General features: G+C 51.2%; 1 protein-coding gene across 3 annotated transcripts in view; it reads left to right on the top strand.

The window, feature by feature from the left end:
• Positions 1–27,420, top strand: part of PRKAG3 (protein kinase AMP-activated non-catalytic subunit gamma 3) — a 340,336-nt gene that overhangs the window by 151,101 nt on the left and 161,815 nt on the right. For all 3 annotated transcript variants that reach the window (XR_011274756.1, XR_011274757.1, XM_069616869.1), the window contains exons 3-4: positions 3,314–3,421; positions 10,718–10,828. Coding sequence is in view for 1 of the 3 variants with exons in the window: in XM_069616869.1 (XP_069472970.1) it covers positions 3,314–3,421; positions 10,718–10,828 (219 nt within the window). In the remaining 2 variants the exon portion in view is untranslated. The remainder of the gene's footprint in view (positions 1–3,313; positions 3,422–10,717; positions 10,829–27,420) is intronic.

Below are 27,420 nucleotides of genomic sequence, written 5' to 3'. Positions count from 1 at the left end.
TGGGTAACCTTGAGGCGTGCCGGGAAAAGGATGGCATAAGGAACATTTCGCTCTCTAAGAAGCTTCTTGACTCCGATGAACTGGCGCCTCTCCTGCTGTACTGCTATTGAGAAATCTGGAAAGATCCTTATAGTGTGTGAGTCAAGGCGCAGGTCTCCATTCTCCCGCGACAGGCAGAGGATAAGGTCTCTGTCCCGATAGTTGAGAATTCTGGCTATAATGGGCCTAGGGATGTCGCCCGGTTTGGGCCTCGGTGATAGAGCACGATGAGCACGCTCAACAGTGAAGTACGGTGACAGGGCCGGGTTACCGAGCAGATCCTTGAGTAGGGTTTCCACAGCATCTTCCATGCGCCCCTTAAGGGCATTTTCAGGGACTCCGATGATTCGTAGATTATTTCTGCGAGAGCGCGATTCAAGGTCGTCGCACTTCGCTCTCACACTACGCATGTCACGCGACAAGGAGGCAACAGTGTTCTGCAGCACATGTATTTCGTCCTCATTTGCAGATATCCGATTCTCAGCGTCAGTAATTCTGGTCCCCGCCTGATCCACCCGCGTTTTTAAAGAGGCGACATTGGCTTTGATGTCGTCCAATTTCTCGTGGAAAGAAGCAAAGTTTTTGGCCATCGATTCCATGAGTGTAGTCAGATCAGGGGGTGTGACAGTGGGATGGCGGTCCACCTCCTGTTCCTCCTGTATGGGCGAGTCATGATCCTCCTCTCCCCTCGGGACAGCCCTGGCGAATCTATCCATGGCTCCCCCCTTGGAAGTCCCCTTGGTCTTGTTAGGCATTGTTGGTTGAGTTTCAGGAGTGACGCAGAACGAAGATGTGGTCACCAAGGGAGAAAGCATGGTCCCTAGGCCAATGGGGCTGGGTAGAGATGTCGGTATATCCCCAGCAGTGAGGGAGGCAAGTTCCAGTAGGGATGAGGGCTCCGGTCCCCGAGGGCCAGCCGCCGCAGGGGTTGCGCTATAGGGGGGGCACCCAGTACAGGTGACAGGGCAAAGCTTGACCCGACAGCAGCCGACCCACAAGTAGCCCAGTCACTGCGCAATGGTCTCAAAGCAGGGGTCAGGCGCCCAGCATGCAGGATGCTATGTAACAGAAAAAATAATGTGCGCTACCGACTGTGCACACGTCCCAGGGAATACAGGCTTGGTATGTTTCCTCGTGATGCGTACTCCAGGAGGCGCGGGGCAGGTCCCACGGGGTAAATCTGGGGAGTGTAATAGCCCCCGGGGTCTCTGGAGGGCAGCAGGCCAGCAGCGTGGGAAAAAGCATGTGGGTGCCGCAGCCGCCCAGAGCGGGGCTCCCCCCCGCACCTCACCTCGATGTAGCGGCAATCAGCCCAGCCACGGCACGTCCACTCCACACGGGCCAGCGGCGGGGGCCCACAGCCGGATGGAGAATGTGGGCTGGGGCGCACTCCCACGACGGCCCCAGCAGCAAGTTGCAGATGAGGTGATTCACCCAGGGGGGGCAGCCGCAGCCGGCCGCATAGCCACACGGCCCCGATCAGGCCAAAGTCAGTCTAGCAGGGCACCCGGAAGGGTGAGTGGGGCACTCAGGAGTTGTCTCCCCACGCCTCGGCAGCAATCAGCACCCTCCCAGGGCCCGCCGCACCAGCCCAGCCTTGGTACGTCCACTCCACATGGGCTGGCGGTGGAGGCCCACAGCCGGATGGAGAGCGGGGGCGGGGGCGTGCTCCGGCGACAGCCCCAGCAGCAGGTCGCCGACGGAATGTTTCGCCCAGGGGGGCAGCGGCAGCCCGCCTCACAGCCACACGGCCCCGATCAGGCCGCAGTCAGCCCAGCGGGGCACACAGAAAAACGAGCGGGGCACACAGGGGTTGCGCCTCGTCCCGCGCCGCCACACAGCACGGCAGGCCGCCAAAGGGATGGGACAGGAGTCAGGCCGACGCCGCGGCTTCCGTGAGGCTGCGGGCCGCAGCAGCAGGGGGCCCGTTCGGAGGCTTCCCGACTCGGAAACAAGCCGGAATTTCTCAGGCTGCAGCACAGCAATGATGGGCAGCAGCCCAGCCGAGATGCATACAAATCGTACACCGTTGGCCGCAGATGAAAGCAGATGTCCGCCAAGCCCACACGGAGCTCAAAGGCTAAGCAGCCATCTTGGGCTGCTCCACAGCGCCACCCTGTTGGGTCTTTTGCAAAGCAGAGCTGGGGGCAGAGAATGGAGGGCAGGTTTCCCCCACAGGGGCATAAAGATGGGGTGCTTGAGTTAGGAAATATGTTTACTTAGTTGAAGATGGAGATCATCTAGTAAAGGCACAGCGGTCCACGGGGGGAGGTCAAGTAATGGGCCTTTTGGCCATTTCCCAAGAGATACCCGCGAGCAAGGGGCCGGGAAAGAGAAGGCAGAAACCCCGAATCAGGGTCTTCATCCCAGTGACAGTGAGCAAATAAATATATATATTACACGAAATGGGATCAGGTGATAATGTCCCCATACATATTGTCCCCGGGCAAAGCTATTGGTGACATTATATATGGTGACATTATATATGGTGACATTATGTATGGGGGCGGTTTGCAGGATGTCCCCTGCACCCTTTGTAAAAAAATATAATAATTCAGAGGCTGCCGGGGTGTCCCCTGCTAATAGTATCCCTGCAAAAAACAGCAACTTTTTTGTCAGGAGACATTTGTGCAGGGACATTATTACATGGAACCCACGAAATGGAGTAAACTACCTCAAGCGCCAAGGTCAATGCGAAATGTCACAGTTGATGCCACAGGGGTGGCCGGGCACAGACCCACACTCATTCAGGAAATGTGAGTCTAGAAAGGCAGAGACAGGGTTCAGCGAAGGCTGGATTGAGGATGGCTCACAGTGAGGAAAGTGGGGGGGGGGTATGGCTGGTTTGAGTATGGCTCACAGTGAGAAAAGTGGGGGAGACTGGCTGGATTGAGTATGGCTCACAGTGAGCAAAGTGGGGGGTGTCCTGAGGCTTGGGGGATGATATGATATGACATTGACATAGGACACATGATGAGGCAGAAGAGGTGGTTAAGAGGTATCTAATATGCTCCCCAGGGACAGATGTTGTACAGATGTTGTACAAGGGAGATGGGGGGGGTGGATTAATGCAGGGGATAAGTATATGATGAGATACTAGGCCTGCAGAGAAGGTTTTCAAAGGGCCGTTTTGGCCCTCATACAACAGTGGGCCGACGTACAGCCATCTTCTGTAGATGCTGCGCGCATGCCTATTGGGTGATGTGTGCAGCTGCAAAATGAAGCTGATATATGCAGATTATAGGTTCCTGATCTAAGTTTGCTCTTTCAACAGAACGGAGCTGAGGATGACGAGGCGAGCCGGAAGAGGTCTGGATCTGCAGCTTCTACGCTGTCCGAGCCGGGTTCCGGGCCCAGGGCAGGAGATGCTCTTCCCAGCTCGGTAGGACCTCTGGTGATGCTGTGGTTCATTGGGCTGAAAAGCTGGCAAACACATAAGGACGTGTGCGCATAGTTTAGTAAAGTGACATCCTTAAACTAAAGGTCGAAACTAACAAAGCATTGCATGCTTGGGCAGATAATATGCTAACAGAGATGTTGCCAACTGCATGGCCACCAGTTTCACCCCAAAAGGGGCTTCATCAAGCCAAATTGGTCCAATCTTTAAGCTGATCAAAAAATGCAAAATAGTAGTGGTGGAAGAGAAAACAACCCCATAAGTCATCAAATAGAATTATTCGCTAAATGAGATGACTGGATATAATAGGGCATGAAATGGGGACAGAGCTGACAGGCAATGAAATGTTAGGATATGATAGTTTATTTATATAGCGCCTATACACAATGTGTTTCAAAGCGCTTCAAGGCAAGTGAGGGAACAAGGGAAAATACACTGACATTCTTATAGGCCATGAACAGTAAGGATGTGAAATTAACTATCGTACTCGGCCTGACGACATTTCAGATAGTGCAAGAGCTAAGACATAGATAAGGAAGGGAGGGAGAGAGTGGGAAGGAAATGGAAACAGACAGGCGACTACCGTACTAGGCCTGACGACATTTCTAGTAGAGCCAGAGAAAAACAAAAGATGAGGTAGAGGGGTGTAGAAAGGGAGGGGAGGAACAAAACAAACGACTATCATACTAGGCCTGACGACATTTCAGATAGCGCAAGAGCTAAGACATAGATAAGGAAGGGTGTGAATGAAATTAGAAATTTTTATATTCTCTTTTTTTCCATACTAGGTCCAGGGACAATTCTGATAGAGTAAGTGCATAGAAGAAAGTAAGGGGAGGAGGGGAGAAGATAGGAAAAGGGTGAAAGGGATAGGAGGAGAGAACCGAGAGAGAACAGAGGGTAAGCAGTCAAAAAGAGTGGAGAAGCAAGAGGGGAGAGCGAATACAATTGCAGAAATCAGTAGTAACACATAATGTTGCAAGCCAGGATACAAGATGAAGATGGGAACAGCATGATGTGAATATTAATGCATAACGGGCAAAGATGTGCATGCAATATATACAATGGGGGGGGGGCAGGAAGGGGAAAGGATGACGGCTTGGCTTAGGGCAGAGTGTTCTTCCAGAGAGCAGTGATGCACTTCAACAGCAGATTTGAAAACTGAGAGTGTGATTGGGGCGGGGGGCAAGTGGGAAGGACAAGATCTTGGGGTAGCACAGGGTCCCCTTCTAAGGGGAGGAGATGCAGGCTAATGGAGGATTTGAAAACAGAGCTCGTGGCCATATGACAGGGGGAGGAAGTTCCAGTGCAAAGGTCAACCATAGAGACTGGCAGCCATAGATGCAGGTTTCCAACTACAGGAAGACCAGCGGGCTGAACAAATTGGGGACTTTGACAGTAAAACAATTCCAAAATGCATAACCTACACACACACTACATAAGGTAAGGAGGAGAAAAATAACTATAAAACACGTAAATATATTCCAAAAGCCTATCCAACGCTGGCTGGGTGTAGGTGAATTCCAGATACCCATGGGATGGTATAATGTTTGTGATGAGCAATCCCATTAAAGTCAGTGCTAATGAGGGCCTTTTAGGAGGGTGGTAACTATTTTATGGTGGGAGAATGATTCAATTCAAGCATATGGGGGGCCTTGAGTTTGTTGGGTAAGGGGTTGAGTGCAAGGCACTTGACAGCCTTCAAATGAGGTTGACTTGAGATATTTATAAAGATAACCCAACATCTCATGTTGTGGTCATTTAAGCGGGGAACTGTGCCCCATAACCTGCCTTCAGGGTCATGCCCCCTCCAGTTCCGTTGGCATTTGACCCTCAAGGAGCTCATTCTCCAAACTGCAACTCCCACGCTGCAAAGGGGGCTGTGACCTCTTGCCCGCTCCCCCAGCAGGAAGATCCTGAAGTACGATTGGTGCAAAGTGACATGTGGGTGGTTTATAAAGCAATTGGCGTGTGAAAAAGACAAGTAACAATAAAGCCAATACCCAGTGGTGGAAGTGTATCGAAAAAAGTAGTGGAACAGTTGTCTCGGCAGTGGAGAGGGTAGGTGGAAGCCTAGTGCAACATGTGACCAGGTGCTGCGGCATTGCAGTAGTCTAAGTGACTAGTAACTAAGTCTCCTTTTACAATTCTCCACTTGCACAATGGCATGAAGGGACAAATCCTCTATATAGAATGGTGGATATGGCCGTAATAATTAGAGGATTGGTAAACAGAAATAAATAAAAGTAGTGGAACACCGCTCCCGACCGTTCCCGCTCACTTCGATCGCTGCCAATACCCCTCAAAAGTAGACAGGCATGTGTCCTATTGAGCAGGGCGCTTAAGTGCGCTGTGATATAATCCTTGCCCCATCCATGGCCAAACGAGCCTTTCAGATCCCTTTGACTTCCTATAGTCTGGGATACGAGAGTGTTGCCCATGCGCCGAGGTCAGACACTCCTCGCTCAGTGCAGAGCGTGCCACGCGCAGCTCATGTGTTGGGGGCGAGACACTGTTCACCCATTCTTCCTTACTGGTGAAACAGTTACTTCATGGAGGGACCGGGAGCTTCTTCAGAGGGTTGACGAAGTATTCCCAAACCTAAGAAAGACAATATTCAAGTAATGTGGTCACCAGTGTCACTGGTGATGGGCTGCTGTCCTGGAGGTGCATGTTTTAGGAGGGCAAGGTGGGTCTATGCCTCCATAGGAGACAAGGCGACAGCCACCGTTACAACCTGTTTCAAGGGATGTCCTTTTTAGGGAGGTGTAGCAGGATGAAGCAGAATTATGGAAGAGATGGCCTAAGTGATGGTGGCTCGATGGATCAGGTTTGGCGGTATGAACCAGGACTGGAGAAATCCTTTTCCTTTGGAAATTCTGCTGGATTATTTGTGGTAGTTGGTCGTGTTGCGGGGCGGTGGTGGCAAGGAATCTGCATAGATCTAAAGGAATCCTGTTGATTTATAGTCCTGTTGCCTTGCAGGTTCTGGGGTCTGTTGTGCAGGTGAGATAGTAAGCAAGGGGCTGATCCAGGACAGGCGATATTAGGAAGATACAGTGGCTCGCCTCAAGGTGTTTCACGATGGGAGAATATGGCCTATGAAAGCTTCTGAGATATACTTCAGAGGTGTAGCCAAGTGACAACAATTGAAGCATGCTGGGATGCAGGAGTCATCAAACCGACGGTTGTTCAGATACGTGGTCATGCTACGGACATAGATCAAGGCAACCAATACTTGTTAGGGAACATTTCTGAAAAGGCAACTTTCCCTTCTAGATTTGTGGACCCCCCCCCCCCAAACCTTTTTCTTTTGTTGCAGTATCCTGACCTGACCTTTGCCAATGGAGTACAGCCTTCAGCTGCACTCCCCTGGGCTTTCACTCATTGTTACGGGAAACTGACATGTCCTCCAGGCTGTCAGTACTGAGAAACTGTGTTTCTCTTAGTCTTCCTACTTTGATGTCACTTTTGGTAACATTGTATCACTGTGCAAAGTACATTTATGTACCGCGCAATGGGGTCCTTGTGTTTTCTGGCACTAGTCATCCACTAAGGATTTTTTGGTGACTGGACAATGTGCCGAGGGATAGACTGGTAGCAGCAGAAACCTTTTCGTGTAATTTTATAATTTTTTACTGAGCCATAACACGCTTGCCACGTTTGGCTCATGACTGTGGCTAGTGTCCGTCCCGGGCATGCCACAAGGTCTTTACCTATTCCTTTGTCCATTTTGTTTGTTGGCCTTCCCCCCTGGTTTTTGTGACCTGGGACTTCCTTATTTGGACATGCAGTAGCCCGTGAAAGTTGCTTCTTTCGCTAGCTATTGCAGGTCCCATGTGTGAGAACCCAGGAAGTGGGCTGGGACGGTCTGGCCCCAATCCACACTACTGGTGCCAGGATGTCCGATGTTCATGAGAGCATGAGAGCCACAGTGGTCCTTTATTGGACCATTGCTAGTATGCATGAGTGGGGCAGATCTTCTCATTGGCCGCCGCGTGTGAGCACTCACCAGACTTATAGATATAAGGATGGGTCCTGAATGCAGATCCGCAGATCAGCAACAGGTAAGAATGTACCTGTAGACAGAGCCAAGTATCCAGAAGACCCAAGCAGAACAAAGGACGATCCTGAGACCCGCAGATGATGGTTGGCACCTGAACCCTCTTGTGTCCCGGTGGAGCCCCGCTTTGCACTCACCTTTGGAGTGGTATGACTAATCACTCTCGACATCTCCTGTTGCCCTGCAGAAGAGCTTTTTAGGAAGTGTTCCTGAGCCATCCAGTGGACTGTCCAGCTCAACCTTTGGCACCCATGCAGGAGTGTCGTTGTATGGAATTTTGTCTCAACACTTTGGGTATCCTAACTTGCACTGTAAAGAACATTTTCACTGAATTTCGTCATCCCAGCTGCTTTGGGGCCGCGAGAGAGAAGGTTGCGTCTGATCACGAGAGTTGGGTGCTCCTGCGTCACTATGCGACAGTCGCTGAAGGTGGTTTTTCTTGTGTTCCTTCTTGTGCCATGAGACCAGCTGCGTCAGTGTTTTCTTTGTTCTTCAACCGAAACGAGAGATACAGCTCATGTTGCCAAACTGACCCGCATCCGCACCCGAAGCCCCTGTGCACTTTGAAGCCGAACCAAGGGTGGGAAATTGATCCTCTGACAACCCCCTCCAGACCTGCCAAGTTTGGACCAAAACCGAGCTCAGGGCAGTGAGTACTGAAACCACTTGCTGATGGCCCCCATAGCATTTTACGCAAAGAGGATCTCTTGTGATCCTCTCCTTGGCTTGGGTAGCCTCCGCTTCCTAAAGCCCTCCGAAAGTTGGGAATATCTTTGTTCACCGCAGCAGATCTTCCCCTGACTATCGGAAACGGTTTTCACGCTTCAGAATTCTGTCCCTAAATTGTCAAGCTCCTTTGAAAGGTACTTTGTGACTTTTACGCACGACCGAGCGCTTTTACGTACGGATTGAACATTGAGCACAAGGCTCCATTCATCGTAGGGTTGGATTTATAAAGTTAGTTTTTTTCATTTTTGAAGATTGTCTATGCTATAAAGATCGCCTGCCCTTTACCTTACAGGTATTGGTGGTGTTTCCAACTTTATCGCATTGACTCCAGTCACTGTATATATTTGACATAGTGTGTTGATTATGTGGTATTTTTACATTGCATTATTCATCTGGATTTTTCTTGGGCCTAATTCATTTGATATTTTCGTATACTTCTGTCTGATGGCAATTCTTGGTGGTTCACTGTGTGTGCTCATCAAAGACCTCTGATAACCCCCACTACTCCTGAGAAGTAGGGCCTTGGCGGTATAGCGGTGGTAATTGCACTGGGATACCAGCAGCGCTATTAGCGTTACCGCAACTTGGTCCGGCGCAATTTGCACTTGATCCTGAGTTGTGGTGGTGCTGTAAATCCCCATCTTTTTAGAGTCCATGTGACTCTATGGGGCTTTTCAGCACTATTACCGCTGACGGTAATAGTGCCACCAGTAAATGTCCCAAAAAGGGGTGGAAAGCTGGAGATTTACCTCCAGCTCAAAGCTAGAGGTAAATCTCCAGTTTTCCGTCCAAACTCGGGATTGGGCGGAGCGGTAATGCAGCACTAATAGTGTTACTGCTGCATTTTTGCTGCTCCGCCCGACCCCGGATGAGGCCGTTAGCTTTGACTGCTATCCAAGCTACCGTGAATTGGTCTGGCTATCTTCCCAGAAGTGTTCCCTGTTTCGCTAACAAGGCTGGCCTCCTAAACATCTGTTAAACAGGGCAGAGTTTAGAAACACATTCTAAAAATACTCATTCCTGGGAAGAATTCCATTAGCGGGGCAAGGGCTCCCTGCGATTGGTGAAGGTCGGCTCGCGTTTGGGTCTCAGTAAGGTGTGTGTGTGGGAGGCTCTAGGAATCGTCTCCAGATCTGAACCTCTCAGTGGAGAGTCACGTGGAGCGGTAGAGGAAAGCAAGAGGGTTATTGGAGAGTTAACGCACTTGACCACCAGGAATAAGGTCTGAAATAATTATAGGAGGATCCAAAGTGGATACGTGCCGAGTGCCGTTACCATATACATTACTTCCCATCATCTGGAAAGCCTTCCGCAGGGCAAATTTGTCTCCTAGCCATACAGTGGGATCTCATTTTGATTTTGTGATGCAATGGAGGTCGTTTAGAGGGTAGGATCACCGGTGGTGCAGAGTAACAAGACTGGGAGAGTCAAATGCACCTTTTCCGGATACTAAGTGTGAGTGTAATGGATGAAGAGCAGTAGCTATATAATGTTATGTTATTTTGACTTATACCGCGCACCAATACCACCCAAGGGCAGTCTCCAGGTGCTCACGTGGCTCTGCAAGAAAGAGGACGGGGTTGGTTAGTGAGGGAAGAGTGAAAGGATAGGTCCAGAACCAGGAGAAACTGGCATCTGTGTGCGTTGGCTTGCAGGTGGTAGGTTGCGTGCACTGGCTTGTTATATCCGTACAGGTCCAATACCTGGGATGTTTCTATGTGACTGTTTGTTATGTTGGGGTGTGTATGTGTTTTATGTGTAGATTTGCAGGTGTGAAAGGTTGTGTGCAGTGGCTTGTTGTGTCCATATGGGTAAGGTCCAGTGTTTGGGTTTGTTTGTAGTAAGTGTGTGTTGCTTGTGTTGGGTGTGTGTTAGGGTATAGGTTGTCTAGCCCAGGGGCTTGTATAATCTTTGGGTGGTGTGGTTGAGGTAGTAGAAGTGGGGTAGTTAGTACACAGGCCTATCTGTTGTGACAAATGACTAATCGCCACAATTCTATCTAAGTGTGACGTATGGATAATCTTCTCAATTCTATCTCAATGTGTCCCGTGGCTAAACTTCACAATTCTATCTAAGTGTAATGCATGGTTAATCTTCTCAATTCTATCTGAATGGAACGCGTGGCTAACCATCACAATTCTATCTGAATGGGACGCGTGGCTAACCATCACAATTCTATCTGAATGGGACGAGTGGCTAACCATCACAATTCTATCTGAATGGGACGCGTGGCTAACCATCACAATTCTATCTGAATGGGACGAGTGGCTAACCATCACAATTCTATCTGAATGGGACGAGTGGCTAACCATCACAATTCTATCAGAATGGGACGCGTGGCTAACCATCACAATTCTATCTGAATGGGACGTGTGGCTAACCATCACAATTCTATCTGAATGGGATGCGTGGCTAATCTTCACGTGGCTATGATGTAGTCTGAAGTGTGGTCATTACAGGATCATGATGTATGTCTTCTCCATCCACAGGACGGGCCAGAGGAACGCAAGGGAAGCGTAAAGGCATCAGTATCCGCGGCAACTCCATTGTCAACCGAGGCAGAGCTCAGTCCAAGGACGGACCGTGCTGTTTCCAACTCGGTATGTCTCTATGCAATGATGCTGTTGTTGATAAGGTTTGAAGAGGAAAGGATATGGGACTCACCTTCTGTTATGATCCCATGGAAAATAAAGTAAACAATTCATACTCCCGTCCGCACAACCGCCTTCCCACGTTTGGTATATGTTCCAAGTACCTTCGAAAGAGTAACTTACCCTGCAGCCGTGGGCCTCTACCATTTTTGAATTCAAGTTACATAGAGGACGTTTCTTGATAGCATTTGGGTTGAGTGGTAAGCGAATGGGCTCTTGAATGGACACGCTCTTCCCGGCCCCACTGCATGTGATGTCATCAGAAACTCCTTCCTACTAGAATGATACCAGTCAGTAAGGAGGGTTCTTCTGTGGGTCACATGTTCACCTCCAATTTAAGAGGTATGTAGCTCCTTCCAGGGACATCCAAAAATAAAGTAGGGAAGGTCCCTGGATGGTCACATGATTAATGGAAAGGATGGGCTTTTATTTATCTTGACAGCAGGTTGGATCACTCTTGGCTTCCATGCTCTTGTAATCCATTCCAAATGGTTAAACGGCAATATGCCTTGTCAAGTAATGTAACTAAGCTGCGAGTGATCTTATGCAATGCGCCCTAATACCCACTGGTCTGGTGTGCAATACAAGTAATAAAACAAACAAACACACAATTTATTACGGATGCCGCTCTGGCTCGCATGGGCGCGGAATGCCTGCACCACCCCCCGGTTCCACAAAAAAACACTAAAAACGTGGTTCTTTCAGCAATACTTGTCGGATGAATTAAAATCCTACTGTCCCGCCACCAACAATGCCGTGCTACTGTAAATAATACTGAGCCCAACACTGGCACCCGCCCTTGTAAAGCACTGCTCTGGCCTCGAGCTAGATTTAGGCTATAAGCAATCAAAGACATGCACCTGTCTGCTAAGGCACTATGTACCCATGCTGCTATGCCACAGCATTCATGCATCAGTAGTGGTTGGTTTTCCTATTTCAGGCACTCAAAGGAGAAGCCGCGCGTCCTCACCTCTATGGGTGGTGCCCCCAGACGGGGCTATGCTTCCCGATTCCAGGAACATTGTGTCAAAGATCAATGTGGCCTCTAGGGAGGGCTTGGGCAAGGGGTACCCTCATTATTAGGGTGTTTAGTCAACAGGCCTCACCTGTTCCACCAGATGGATCTTAGAGAGGGTGACCAAGCAAAAGAGCAGGGCAGCTGGGCCGATCAACATTAAAGGAAGTCTAGACTTGCCAATCCGCACACCAGGGGCGTTGCTAGGGGGGGCTAAGGAGGCTATAGCCCCTGATCTTTTGGTTGTAGCCCCGGATAGAATCTCAGGAGCTACAGCCAAAAGGCTAGCTAGCCCCCAGTCCCGACAGGTCTGACATCACCTTAGCCCCGGGTCTTTTCCAGACCTAGCAACTCCCTTGCCGCACACCATGCACCATATGACCAGTAACCCTGGAGGTGTCGTATACTGTAATGTATTGCCCTTGAAGATGGCATTGCAGGTGGTTGAATACACAGAGGGGTACTCACGTTCGTACTGCAAATACACGGGACTACTGATAGAGGCTTCTTTTCTACAGGGCCGTCATCTGAGTGCATGGTGCATGAAGGAAACCGCGATAAGGCACTCCGTTGGTGTTTGAAGAAGGCTTCTATTCAGTGGTGTATCATCCTGAGGGCACAAACCAGCCATGGTAGTAGGAGAGGAAAAGGAGGTGAGAAGAAGAGCCGTGAACAACACTCAAGAGGTGATTTAAAATGGCCACCATGCCTTCCATGACTTCGGTCACCACCATCAGCCAACATTGAGAACTGTGTGAAGGTGGCTAGAACAGAAAGCCACAAAATGAACGAACAGAAAGGGAAAGTGGAGAGAAACTCCCTACCAGTCGGGTACAGGTGGAGGAATATAAAAGGAGAACAATCGAGAACCAGCTCGAGAGAGCAGTTCTTGAAGCTGTGTCCATGAAGGAAACGGCTGACGCTGACCCATATGAAGGAAATCCTGAAGCTGTGCAGAAGACTGCAACAACTTAGGGTGAAATATGGAAATGTGTCCAGGGACAAATGGTGTCCGGTCAATTGGTCGACAACAAACTGGTCGACTGCAATTTGGTCGACACCATTTGATCGAATGCCAAATGGTCAAATTTTTTTTCTTTTTATTTATATATGTGTTTTGTGGGTTTTCGTGTGGGGGAAAAAAACCCAAAAAAGGGGTAAAAAAAAAAAATTCGACCAAATGGTGTCGACCAGTTGTCCCGTCGACCAAATGTTTTCAACCAATTGACCCGCAACCGGGACAAATACATGTCTCAGAGAAGCCTTGTGATGATCCAATAAAGCCAGGATGCTTGAGATGTTAATGGGAATCACTTTCTGTGCCCTGATGAAGCCAAGTGACTGGTGAAGCCTCTGGGAACAGATTGTTGTGCCCTGATGAAGCCAAGTGACGGGTGAAGCCTCTGGGAACAGATTGTTGTGCCCTGATGAAGCCAAGTGACGGGTGAATCCTCTGGGAACAGATTTTGTGCCCTGATAAACCAAGTGACGGTGAAGCCTCTGGGAACAGATTGTTGTGCCCTGATGAAGCCAAGTGACGGGTGAAGCCTCTGGGAACAGATTGTTGTGCCCTGATGAAGCCAAGTGACGGGTGAATCCTCTGGGAACAGATTGTTGTGCCCTGATAAACCAAGTGACGGGTGAAGCCTCTGGGAACAGATTGTTGTGCCCTGATAAACCAAGTGACGGGTGAAGCCTCTGGGAACAGATTGTTGTGCCCTGATGAAGCCAAGTGACGGGTGAATCCTCTGGGAACAGATTGTTGTGCCCTGATAAACCAAGTGATGGGTGAAGCCTCTGGGAACAGATTGTTGTGCCCTGATGAAGCCAAGTGACGGGTGAAGCCTCTGGGAACAGATTGTTGTGCCCTGATGAAGCCAAGTGACGAGTGAAGCCTCTGGGAACAGATTGTTGTGCCCTGATGAAGCCAAATGATGGATGAAGCCTCTGGGAACAGATTGTTGTGCCCTGATGAAGCCAAATGATGGATGAAGCCTCTGGGAACAGATTGTTGTGCCCTGATGAAGGCAAGTGATGGGTGAAGCCTCTGGGAAAAGATTGTTATGCCCTGATGAATCCAAGAGCCTGGGGAAGGCTTTGCAGTTGACTGCAAATCCTGATAAGGATTTTAGAGGTTTATGCCAAGCCTCTGAGAGACTAGGAATCATGCCAAAGAATACAGAGCTAAGCCTCTGAGAGTTTTTGAATCATGACAGTGAATGGAAAGTGTATTGTCAACAGAAAGAGATGTCAATGAGGGACTGTAAATCCTTTCAAAGAATTCAAAGGTTAACGCCAAGCCTCTGAGAGCCGATGAATCCTGGTTCAGCGGCTGATGCCAAGCGTCTGGCAGTTTTTAAATCATGACAAAGGATGGCAAGTTTAATGGCAAGCCTCTGAGAGACTGTAAATCCTTTTCGAGGAATCTACAGGTGGATGCCACACCCCTGAGAGCTGGTTAATCTTGAGAGGGGGTTCAGAGGTTGATGCCAGTCTAGGAATCTGGACAAGGAATACAGAGGCTGAAGCACAGCCTCTAAGGGGCATGGAAATCTTGGCAAGGAGTTGTTGACAAGCTTTTGAGAACCTGTGAACCCTATATAGGAATCTACAGGTTGCTGCTAAGCTTCTGGAACACCAACCCAATACATGTTTCTCTTGTTACAAATAGAATAACCCTCTCTCCAAAATCCTGGTATACGTGCCTTCTCGGCGTAAATTTGTGACAACACACAGGCCTGAGCAGGGTGCACTATGTGTGTTGAGGGGAATGCTCCTCCTCCAGTGCACTTCCTTCGAAACGTGACCCTCCCAGGGGTGCACTGCGCCCCTTGAAACCTTAGACCTCGTTAATGTGTTTGTGGTGCCCATAATATTTGGAAGACGCCGATCGGAGGCCGCGTTACAGGGGGACGATCATATCATGTTGGCACCCTACAAACTTTGTTTTCTAATGACGCCTGCATAGCATATGCGGGAAAACAGCCACTTCTGTATGTTATAAGGATATTGCAAGCCACCGAGGAGTCACGTGAGCGTAGAAGACCGAGGCCATAGAGTCGCTCGTGCACAAAGGCCTGGAACCGTTCTGTCTGCGCCTCCTTGGCAGGGAAGCGAGGCCTTTATTTAGATCCGCGCACACGTCGCATCTTAGTGACTTTCCTGTCGCCCAGGAGCAGGGGCGTTGCTAGGGGGGGGCTAAGGGGGCTATAGCCTCTGATCTTTAGGTTGTAGCCCCGGATAGAATCTCAGGAGCTACAGCCAAAAGACTAGCTAGCCCCCAGTCCCAACAGTTCCGACATCAGCTTAGCCCCGGGTCTTTTCCAGACCTAGCAACTCCCCTGCCCAGGAGGCTTCCTGTTACTGAGGGAGCTCACAGTGAGTGGGGTTAAGGCCCCCCCTCGGCCCGAAGTAATTCTGTTCTATTTTGAATTATATATTGTTCAGTTTATTTTTCTCTGTCAGAAATGTTCTTTGCAATGGCTGCATCTAATCGGAAGAAGCAGCTTCGCGTAGCTATGGAACCTTGCGCTTTTCTAACAAGGGCATTATTTTGCCGATTCTTATGTCAGCCACACTGTGCCTCGTGTAGCGCCTCGCGCAGCACCTGGCTTCTTCAAGTCGTTCAATGAAAGTGCATGGCTCCTGTGGAGGTTCACTACTTGTACATTAGGAGGGCCCTTTTGCGGTGTTCCCATGGACATAAAGTTTTCCAGTGAGGCAATAAGTGGTGGCAGAGAAAATACGCATCACTGATCAATGCATTTATTTATTTATTTAGTCATTTGTAGTGCAGACCTTGCTGGAGGGCAGCGGCGCGCTCCAATGCGCACGGAAGCGGAGCGTTGGGCATGGCGTTTTTTGGACAGTAGCGCAATACTATTGGCAGAAGCTCAGACAGATCTGGATTGCGTCGGGCGGGAGGTATCGGTGGAAGTGCCATTTATGTAGAATGTTGTGGAACTGGAGGATGTTGGCGGCATTCGAGGACAGTTTGCGGGTCTTCTCTTTGTGGGCTTCCTTTGAGCCTAATGTTTTGGATGGATTCGCTGCGGGCCAGCGGGAGAGCTTCCAGAGGCGTGGTCCATTGCGCAGAGAGGCCCCGTCTCCCTGGTCTTTGGCTACTATCAGGGGAGTTGCTAGGTCTGGAAAAGACCCGGGGCTAAGCTGATGTCAGAACTGTTGGGACAGGGGGCTAGCTAGCCTTTTGGCTGTAGCTCCTGAGATTCTATCCTGGGCTACACCCAAAAGATCAGGGGCTATAGCCCCCTTAGCCCCCCCCCCTAGCAACGCCCCTGGCTACTATGATGCAAAGCTTTTAGACAACAGTAGAAGCCTCCTGCCACTAATGGCTCTGTTCTAAAATAACAAAGAGCTTCTCCTTATATCTAAAGTTTTCATATCCCATTATCTATGTTAGAAAACGTTTGAACTGTCGCGGTGGTCGGTACTCCCTTTTTAAATGATAAACGGTTACTTATAACGCGCTTAATACCCAGAGGTTTCTATGCGCGCACCCGGAATCGTACCTGTGTTGCTCCACGTCGTCTTGTTTCGAAGGCGAGCACGTTGCCCCTGAGCTATCCTCCTGAGACTAAACATGCAGGACAGGTGAACATATTCAAAAACAGGATCTTTTCCTGCCACACCTCCAGCACAGGAATCCTTTCTGGCCCACAGCACCTGCCCCGTGTTCGGAGTCTGGCCGACCCAGTCACTGCATGGAGTCCCTCCACTCTAGTTCAGTACTGTGAGTGCCGCTACCCTCTCCGGTGCCCACCCCACACGCAATATGTCTTGCATCACCTACCTCAGGTGCCATGAAGTTTGCCTGATTCATCGAAAAACATATTTGGAACATATTCACTGGGTATACAGTTGTTTCATCGCCAGTATATATATTTTTTCGATTCTTTTTTTGCATAGCTTTTCTCAACAAATAAAAGTGGAAAAATATTGGGGGGGGGGTGGGGAGTATAAGGGATGGGGAGGAATATGGAGTATATAATAGGAGAGGTGGGATTAGGGGCAAACCCCCCACATTTAAAAAAATGTTTTTGATTACTTTTTTCAGTAAAAACGTTTCGTCAAAAAACTCATCGAAAAAACGGGGGAGGAAACAGCATAGAAGCATTCAGTGTGCTGTAATGTACTTACCTGGGAGCTGCGGAGGGACGGGGTGGGTAGGTAGAATGCGGGCTCTAGGCCATGGTTACTGAACTGCGCTTCTGTTTACTGCTTTGCATCAAAGACATTACTGTGGCATTAATGAACGCAGAGCGACCTAATCATGCTAGTTATCAGCCCTCACCTGTCTTATATGCTTGAGCCGCAGATCGGGCCCATAACGCAGGTAATGACCGACTAGGAGCTCGGTTATGTTTTCTCACGGATGAATTCCCCAACTTCCACCCTCCTACCTTTTCTCACCCTCCCTCAGCAATTCCTTTTCTTCTCACCGGGAATGCTTTGAAGGTGCTGTGTTCTGAGAGTGGTCCCAAAGGAGGCCTTTACCAGTAGTTACGGACTGCATTCCGAGGAATCTGATTGGCTATCCTGCTCTAAGCTTTTCAGTGAATGCAGTCTATCCAAGAGGCTCCCCGGTTCCTGAGCACATTTTCTAAAGGCATACCGATGTCTGTAAGGATGGAATGGTGTCTGACAAGTTCTAGGTTACACTATCCCGGGGATAATGCACCAGACTCAAAAAACAGCTTTAAATATGAAGTGGTAAACATACCAAATTTTGTTTACATTGAAAGTAATAATAACACATATGAAAGGAAGAAAGTAAAAATAACTAAATGTTTTTGATCGTCTTTATGATTTTGTTCGATTAAATATTAAAGTTGGGATATTCTTGCTTGCTGCATTATTGCCTTAGTTATTTTCAGTGAGTTATTTTGACCTCTTCGTTTGTGGTATCCTTCATTTCTGCAGCATTGTTTTTACTCTGTGCGGTTTGGTGGGGGCAAACTTGCTGAGGCTGAGATGTGGTGGAGGGTCACAAGTGGCATCGTAATCAACAGAATGTGTGTGGGCTCGGAGTACTGGAGGGTCAGGGCTTTAAGTGGGCTGGGGCTAGCCAGGGCAGAGTCCGGGCAGACTCTGGAAATTGTGTTTAAGACGGGGCCCTGCCAGGGCCCATGAAGTCCCCTGCTAAACCCAGCCCACCAGCCTGCTAGTAGGCAAAGCTTTTTTTGTAAACTCTGAATCTCTCACGTGTAAGTCTTGCCTTGTCATTGTGTCGCCGACCTCCCTGCATCTCTAATGAAGGGGGTGTCTGGCGGGGGGACAGCAACACAATCAAAAGGCGAGGCTTTTTTTTTGTAAAACCTGAAGCTGTTGCGTGCAAGTGAGAACTTCATGCTTTAGAAACAACAACAAAAAAGCCTTGCTTTTCATTGCGTCTCCAGCCCCCTGCCAGCCACCCCTTTCATTAGAGATGCAGGGATCATCACCCACAGTGAGAGGGTGCTGATCCGTGCAACTCCAGATCATCACCCATACTGAGAGGCTGATGATCCGCGCCTCTCCAGATCATCACCTACAGTGAGAGGGTGCTGATCCGTGCAACTCCAGATCATCACCCATACTGAGAGGGGGATGATCTGCGCATCTCCAGCTCATCACCCACAGTGAGAGGGTGCTGATCCGTGCAACTCCAGATCATCACCCACAGTGAGAGGGTGATGATCCGCGCCTCTCCAGATCATCACCCATACTGAGAGGGTGATGATCTGCGCATCTCCAGCTCATCACCCACAGTGAGAGGGTGCTGATCCGTGCAACTCCAGATCATCACCCACAGTGAGAGGGTGCTGATCCGTGCAACTCCAGATCATCGCCCGCAGTGAGAGGGTGATGATCCGCGCATCTCCAGATCATCACCCGCAGTGAGAGGGTGATGATCCACGCCTCTCCAGATCATTAACCGCTGTGAGAGGGTGATGATCCGTGCATCTCCTGCTCATCACCCGCAGTGAGAGGGTGCTGATCGGTGCAACTCCAGATCATCACCCACAGTGAGAGGGTGAGGATCCGCGCATCTCCAGCTCATCACCCGCAGTGAGAGGGTGCTGATCGGTGCAACTCCAGATCATCACCCGCAGTGAGAGGGTGAGGATCCGTGCAACTCCAGCTCATCACCCGCAGTGAGAGGGTGCTGATCCGTGCATCTCCAGATCATCACCCGCAGTGAGAGGGTGCTGATCGGTGCAACTCCAGATCATCACGCGCAGTGAGAGGGTGAGGATCCGCGCATCTCCAGCTCATCACCCACACTGAGAGGGTGCTGATCCGTGCATCTCCAGATCATCACCCGCAGTGAGAGGGTGCTGATCGGTGCAACTCCAGATCATCACCCGCAGTGAGAGGGTGATGCTCCGTGCATCTCCAGATAACCACCCGCTGTGAGAGGGTGCTGATCCGTGCATCTCCAGCTCATCACCCACAGTGAGAGGGTGATGATCCGCTCCTCTCCAGATCATCACCCACAGTGAGAGGGTGCTGATCCATGCAACTCCAGATCATCACCCGCAGTGAGAGGGTGATGATTCGCGCATCTCCAGTGAAAGTGGTGCCTGGCAGGAGGTCAGCACGGCAATTTTAAGGCCAGGAAACACTTACCTGACCTGAATGGTGCCTGTTAGGCCACAGGCCCTGCCCTTTTGCACAATCAAATTGGGGCTCTTACAGGGTTGAGGGGGTGGCCTAACAGGCAATTCAGGTGCGGTAAGTGTTGCCTCCTAATTGCGGCACCAGCTCCCTGCCAGGCCACGCCCCCTAAGAGCCCCGGCCGGCTCGAGTGTGCAGGCCACTAAACGCACTGTGGAGGGTGATCAGGAGCCTGGTGGGGGCTGGGAAGCTGAGAGGGAGACCAGATGCACGAGAAGTAAATGAGTGGAATGGTGTTGAGGGATGGGTGGGATGCGTGAGGAGAGAGCGGCTTGAGAGAGATGTGGGTAGCAGTTTGCCAGTACACATGCCAACATTGTCCGTTCCATTCAGGAGATGCTAGTCCAGTCCTGGTTTTGCCTTCTGGGTCCTTGATTGCCCCATTATAAATCCAGGACTACAAGTCCCAAAATACCAAGTTATCCCCTAGGCAAGGCACTGCTTTGCTCGCAGACAATCGAAATAGATCCCAAATGTGTAGCTGTAACGACACCTACATTTGGCAAGTTTGCTCATGTACCATTTTAACGTTTTACCAGAGCAGTGTTAGTGCAAACGCACGGCTTTATACAAATGCAAAGTCTGTGTTTTTATAAACTCTCCTGCCCTGCAGCCATGGGCCGCATCTGCGCCTTCTGGAATTGTTCCCGGAAATAGATACCACCGAGGAGCTGTCATCGCAGGAAGGTGCCCTGTGGCGCCCTGTGGCGCCCCTATAGATCTACAATGACTAGGGTCCTCAAACGAGAGACCTTTAGAAGCTTAAAACATCCACTGCTTGAAAACGAATTCCTGACGAGGAAGGCGTGGGCCGTGTTTTGACTAACCTTGCCATGAACGGTAAACATTTGGAGCAACGTTCTGCAGCAGTTCTGTTGCTGGGATATGCTGTTTTTTTGGCAGAACACGCAACAGAATACGCTCTTGCTGCTGTTAAGTCAGACCCGGAAGGAGCCAGGAAGCCCCTCCTCCCCTCCCCACACTCTGGGCTGTCCATCACGCCGTCGCACAGCAAACAGAAGGGTATATTCCAAATGCACGTTCAGAAACTTGGACCACGTATAACGTATGTACACGTATAATAACCCGTGCATCCGTCCATTTTGAACCCATTATTTAGCAATACTCACACCCCTTTTTTCCCCCCAGAAAAGTGTTACATGAGCCTTGCTTGGTTTTTGGCATAAAAAGGCCGCAGATTTATTCTCCACAGATCATAAAACACACTGCACACATTAGTGGAGATACTTTGTAAGATGCGCCGACTGCTCCGTGTCCGAAAACCTGCTTCCCCCTTGCTTTCCAAAAGTCCTCATAGGCCCAACTCTCCCAGCCCTTTTTGCCTGAGCCTCGCCTGCCCCTGCAGGTAACCTTGGGCGGGGAGAGTGCCGTTTCTTTGGGGGAAGCTGAGCCCTTGTTGTTCCCCCCCAGACGCCCCTGCCGTGTTAGGCTCCCTAGGGGCGCTGGGTCTGGAAAGGGCGAAGACCCTTCCCGCTTTCTCCTGGCACTTCCGGAGTGTGTCTCTTGTGTTTGGTTGCCCAAACACCGCCACACCGCCTGTCGTCCTGCAACGTCGACGACCAGGCCTCCTGCTTGTCCTTGTTTGTAGGGTGGGTGGAAAACAAGTTCCTCGGCGGCAGACGGGTCCCACTGCCAGGGGTGAATGAGTTCTGCAGAGGGGACCCGCCTGCTTTAAAGGGGGTAACTCCTCCCTTTTCCATTGTCCCGCTTCGCGGGCTTTCTCTTCCTTTTGCCGCGCTCCACCCTTCGCGGGCTTTCCTTGACTTTGCCGCGCTCTGCCTCCCCCCTCTGAGGAGAGGGGGAGGGCGCTTTCGGAGGAGGACACCGCACGGGTTATCGGGGGTGCCTCCTCCATTTTGGGTTTCCTCGTCAACACCTGGCATAACCCGTGCATCCGTCCATTTTGAACCCATTATTTAGCAATACTCACACCCCTTTTTTCCCCCCAGAAAAGTGTTACATGAGCCTTGCTTGGTTTTTGGCATAAAAAGGCCGCAGATTTATTCTCCACAGATCATAAAACACACTGCACACATTAGTGGAGATACTTTGTAAGATGCAGCGACTGCTCCGTGTCCGAAAACCTGCTTCCCCCTTGCTTTCCAAAAGTCCTCATAGGCCCAACTCTCCCAGCCCTTTTTGCCTGTGCCTCGCCTGCCCCTGCAGGTAACCTTGGGAGGGGAGAGTGCCGTTTCTTTGGGGGAAGCTGAGCCCTTGTTGTTCCCCCCCAGATGCCCCTGCCGTGTTAGGCTCCCAAGGGGCGCTGGGTCTGGAAAGGGCGAAGACCCTTCCCGCTTTCTCCTGGCTCTTCCGGAGTCTGTCTCTTGTGTTTGGTTGCCCAAACACCGCCACGCCACCAGTGGGTTACCGCCCGCTGTGGCCCCCCCCTGCCTCCTTGCTTACAAGTCTGATAAATGCGAGCAAATGTTCCAGAAAAACAAATCCAACCCCTGTGGGGACAAATGCACCTCGTCCTTCAGGAAATACTCGGGAGATTTTAAATTGATTAAGCCGTGCCTGATCTGGCCAAAGCCCCTGCCCTTGCAGAATCTGGACATAGCGCCGTTCAGCTTTCTTCTGGACCTCTCAACGGCTGCATGATTGTCCGCCCCCGCCATACCTGCCTCGGGATTAACTCGGACCAGATGATTTCCGTGTCCCCCAGTTGACCTGCCAGCTCCTGTAAGGAGGCCATCATCGCCCGCATCAGAGCCCCTCTCCCTAAGCTCGTCAAATCGTTCCTCCCCAGGTGTATGATCAACAGATCCGGTCTCTGCTGCTTCGCCAGCAGCCTGTGCACCTGCCCCTGCAGCTGAGCCCACCTCATGCCTGGTTCCCCGTGCCACTCCATTCGAAACCTGCCGTCCGTCATTTCCTCATGTTCAGCCGACCAGCATGCCCCTGCCCTTGACACAAATGAGTGCCCTATCACCCAGATCGTCCGTTTCTCTCTCGGGGCTGCCGCTGGGAGGGAGAGAAGGTGGCACGTTAAGTTATATTTTTTCGGGCCTGATATATCTCTTAAAACACCCTGACTTCCATCTGCCAATCTGTTTGATCCTCCCTTCACTCATACCCATCATTGCGGCAGAAGTGGCTGCTCCAATCTTGAATGAGTGTGTTCCGAAGACACCCTTGGTCTCCCCAATCCCTTCCAGAGCCATTTCCATTACCCGTCTGAATTGAAAGCGGCTTAATGCCAACCCCTCGTGATGGATGAGCAGCGGTGCCTCTTCTCTTGAGGGAGGCCTCACTTTTAGAAACTCTGCCATCGCCCTGACTGGGCAAATAGGGTCGCCCGCGATGGCTTGGAGGGTTACTGTGCACCCTCTGCCTCCTTGATCTGTTTTAGACCGTCTCACCCACCCTGACAGCTGCATCCCTGTGACCTGGACATCCTTTACCCTCAAAAACCCGACCCCTTTTGCCTCTTTGTTTTCGGGTACTAATTCACTAATTCTGAAGGCCCCAAAAAACGCCAGTGTGAATGCTGCTTTAAAAAGGGCCACCTCGAACCCTCCCCGGCACACCTCCTGCAAATGTGCCACGATCCTTTGGAGTTTGGCCACGTCTATGGGCCTCCTATCATCAACCTTATATGCTCCTTGTTTAGCCCACCCCTTCATGGCCGTGACAATGTAGTGATCCTTGGTGGGATCCCTTTCCCCCTCGAGTTTGCAGTGGTGGGCGATGGCTGCCAAGTGGTACGCCATCCATGACCTGGACTTCCCTTCGCGCCAACCCCACCCCAAGAAGGCCCTTACTGGTTGCTCCCCCTCGATGCCCGCCAACACCTCCTGCTTGAATTGCAAATAGCGCTCCCAGCATGCCTTGTATCTGCTCGTGGTACCCGGGGCAAGCGCCGTTTGGATCAGTGCTCTCAGATTGCCCCAATCATGCCCCACCACTGTGCCTTGAATGTGGCCATCGTCTTGTCTGCTCCCGGGCAATTCCTTCGAAATGTTTCCAACTGCAAACGAGAGAGAGCATCAGCTGCTGTGTTCTGTACCCCTGGAATGTGCCTAGCTCGCACCTCAATGTTGAGTTGCAGCATGCATTTGTTGAGCACCCTTAACAACCGTAGTACCCTGGAGTTGCTAGCGGAACCCTGATTAATGACCTGGACTACTGCCAAGTTGTCAGACCATAGCACGATTTTGCTGTCTTTCAGTTGTTCCCCCCATAATCTGAATGCAACTACAATGGGAAAGAGTTCTAACAGCGTGATATCTTTGGTGACCCCTGCCCGGTGCCATTCCTCTGGCCAGGCCATGCCGCACCATTTGGTGCCCAGGATTGCCCCGAATCCCAGAGCCCCGGATGAATCTGTGAATAGCCTGAACCTGTCATCCTTTTCCCTCTCCCGTCTCCATATTCGAACCCCGTTAAAATGATCCAAAAACTTGTCCCACATGTCACGGTCTTCCTGAACCTCCAACCCCAACCTTACGTGTTGATTTGCATGTTGTAACCCCACTGTTTTCAGTTCAACCTTCCTTGCAAACACTCTGCTTACTGGGATGACCTTTCCTGCAAAGTTGAGGTTGCCGGCCAAAACCTGGAGTTCCTTCAAAGTAGCCTTCTTCTTCCCTTTTAGCCCTTGGATGATTTCCTTCAGTTTGTGCACCTTTTCCGGAGGGAGCCTGCACTCCCCCTTTAAAGTATCAATTTCGATTCCCAGGAATGATAGACAAGTCACTGGCCCCACTGTCTTGTCCCCTGCTAACGGGACCCCCATCACCTTTGTCAATCTCTGGAATGTGCCCATGAGAGCCCCACACTCATCCGACCCCTTCTTCCCCACAAAAAGGAAATCATCCAGGTAATGTACCACTGCCCCCTTCTTGCACTCATGCTTGACTGTGAATTCTAGAAAGCTGCTAAGTGCCTCAAAATACGCACAAGAAATGGCACAACCCATCGGAAGACATCTATCAAAATAGTACTTGTCTTGAACTTTGAACCCAAACAAACGTTGGCTGTCTTTGTGGATTGGTAGTAACCGGAATGCAGACTCAATATCTGCCTTCCCCAAGACGGCTCCTTTCCCTGCCTTCCTTCTTACATCCACTGCATCTTCAAAGGAGGAATACTGTACTTTGCACAGCTCCTCATCGATCCCATCATTGACTGAGTCTCCCTCGGGAAAAGAGAGGTGGTGAATCAGCCGGTACTGTCCTTCCTCCTTTTTAGGCACCAGCCCTAAAGGGGATACTACCAGGTCCTTCAGCGGGGGTTAAAGGAAAGGGCCTGCCACCCTCCCCAACCTGATTTCCTTGGCGACTTTGGCTGCCACCACCTCCGGCATTGCTAATGCTGACCTGAGGTTTACCGCCTCCACTCCTTTCTTTACTCCTGCACATGGTATCTTAAAGCCCCATCTGAATCCTTCCCATAAAAGTCTGGCATCCTCGCTATTATGATACATATTCAACCAAGGAGTCATAGCTTGCAGTTTGACCGGAGTCGGCAGTCCCTCTTTAATGGTATTATTACACAAATGCAGTATTGGCCTGGACATACTGTTACACCCATCAATCCCTCTTAACTTTCTCATTCGGTTTGGGGCTGTTCTTACGCTTCCCCTCGCTGGATGAGGAGTTGTGTTCCCTGGCCCTCCCCCCTCGGGGGTGTTTGAATCTGCATGTCTTCCCAAAGGGGCAGCCTTCCTCAGAATTGACCCTCCAGCATTCCGCTTGCTCCCCCTGGTAGCTGGTTCTACTGTTCCAGGAGGAGTGCCCGCGAAAGGACGCCCTCCCCCGTTTGGTGTATCCACCCCTACCCTTCCAAACTTGGGGTTTCTCCCCCGGGGATTTCTCACCCCCCGCCCCAGGCTGGATCATCTTGTCTAAAAAACCGCCTACATCCATTTCATCCCAAGACAAAGCTGGCCACACTTGCATTTTTAGACGAAACGCTCGGTCATATTGCAACCATCCATCCCCCCCATGCTTCAAATACAGGTCATGGATATACTGTTCATATGCCAACATTGACGCATCTTGTGGATACTTTTCAATCATAATTGATGTGTACACCTTAAAAGATTTCAGCCAATTGTGAATGGACGCCTCTGTTTTTGGTTGCTCCTTATCCCTCTTCTCTTTCTCCTTCTCTGATAGTTCTTTCAACCCGTTACCCAGAGGTTCCATCCCTACAAAATCCAGAATATCAATAAATTCTTTTCTCCACACCCTCTCTTTCACCGTCAATGGAATATGCCATGACAAGGAGTTCACTGCCACCCTTACCGGACCAAACCCTGGCATTGTCCTCCCATACTGTGTCATCATGGGCCCCCACATCCCTTCCAGACCTCCATTACCTCTAGGCCCCGGGGTTGTGCCTGCCCCTGCCACCCCTTGGCCCCACCAGGCCGGTGCCTGACCGGCTCCTGCCACGGGCCCTCCCCCCTGCGGTGTTCCTGCCACCGTAGGGCCTGGCCCCCACCCAGCTGGTGCTTGTGCCACCCCTGTCCTTGGCCCTTCCCCTTGCGCTGCAGCTAGGCTTTGCCCCCCCAAGGGGTTAGGACTGCTCCCCGCCGTAGATTGTGCACCTTGAGGCCCCTGCCCCTGGCCATTCTGACCTAAAGCATTCCCATTGTGCATAGTCGTCGGCCCGTTCCCCTGCTGTGCCACCCCACTTGCAACTGGGGAGTTCACCCAGGCCCCGGACCACTGGTTCGCCCCCCCTGGCAACCCATTAACACTCTGATTCCCTGCCTGGAATCCCCTTGCCCCCAGGCCCCCTGGTCCCCAAGCCCCCATTGGCTGCTGCCCCATTGCTCTGCTGGCGCTCACTTGATTAAATGCATTCACATTCCCGCTTAGTACCTGCCCCGCACCCCCGCTACCCCATGCCTGCATACATTGTATTAGCATACCTTTAACCGCCTCCAGGGATGCTGGCCCTTCCTCCCTTGCAGCCACCGGTACGGTCACAAGCGTGCTGGGTGGACCTCTTTCCCCTGGTGGCGCCACAGGTGCAGGTGCCGGACTGGCTGCAACCTCCTGTGCCCGTCCCTTGTTCTTTGCCTCCACTGTCTTGGGCTTCCTTGTCGCCTGCTCCTTGCTCGCCTTGGCTCGCTGTGTTTGAATCCTCCTCCTCTTTCCGGCCGGCTCTTCTTCCTCCTCGACTTGTTCCTCTTCTCCCAGCTCCTGCATTTCGTCATTGTCTGGGAAAAGCACCGGGGAGCTAGGCCCCTGGCTTGTGCTTGCTCGACCTTCCCCTTCCTGTTGGTCCGCCAAGACCTCTAACCACTTGGGCCCATGTTTTGCTGCAGCCTGTTTGGCCATGTTCAAAAATGCAGCAAGGTCCATTCTCGTTGCTGAGGTTCCCCCTTCTCTGTTGGCCTGCAACCTTGATTGCTTTTCCCCCCGGCTTGAGCCGCCCTGCCCAGCCCGACGAGTTGTGGCCTGCCGATCGTCCTTGGCTTCTGGCCACGCGGGGTGCGCCGTTGCTTCGTGGCCTGGCGAGTAACTCTTGCCTTGCCGTGGGCGGGGCCCGCTCGCTCACCGAGCCGTGGCTTCTCAGTGGCTCCGACCTGCTTACCACTGTGCCGGCCCGCCGTGAACCGCCGTGCGCTCCCTTGTGAGCGGCCGTGGCCTCCTTCGCTGCTCCCCCGCCGCTCGCTTGCCTCTGGCTCTTCCTACCTCCGGGCCCGCTCGTTCGTCGAGCTGTGGCTTCCCTGTGGAGAGCACCGACCTTCGCTCCCTTTTGCCGGCCCGCTTTGAACCGGCGTGTGCTCCTTTTGTGAGTAGCTGCGGCCTCCTTCGCTGCTCCCCCGCCGATCGCTTGCCTGGCTCCTCCCTCTGCTGTTCTTCTCCCG

Source organism: Ambystoma mexicanum, chromosome 9 (assembly GCF_040938575.1).
Source record: "Ambystoma mexicanum isolate Mex_15411 chromosome 9, UKY_AmexF1_1, whole genome shotgun sequence".
Classification (NCBI taxonomy): domain Eukaryota; kingdom Metazoa; phylum Chordata; class Amphibia; order Caudata; family Ambystomatidae; genus Ambystoma; species Ambystoma mexicanum.
Note: the sequence above shows the minus strand (reverse complement) of the source record. Positions and strands in the feature narration are given on the sequence as shown.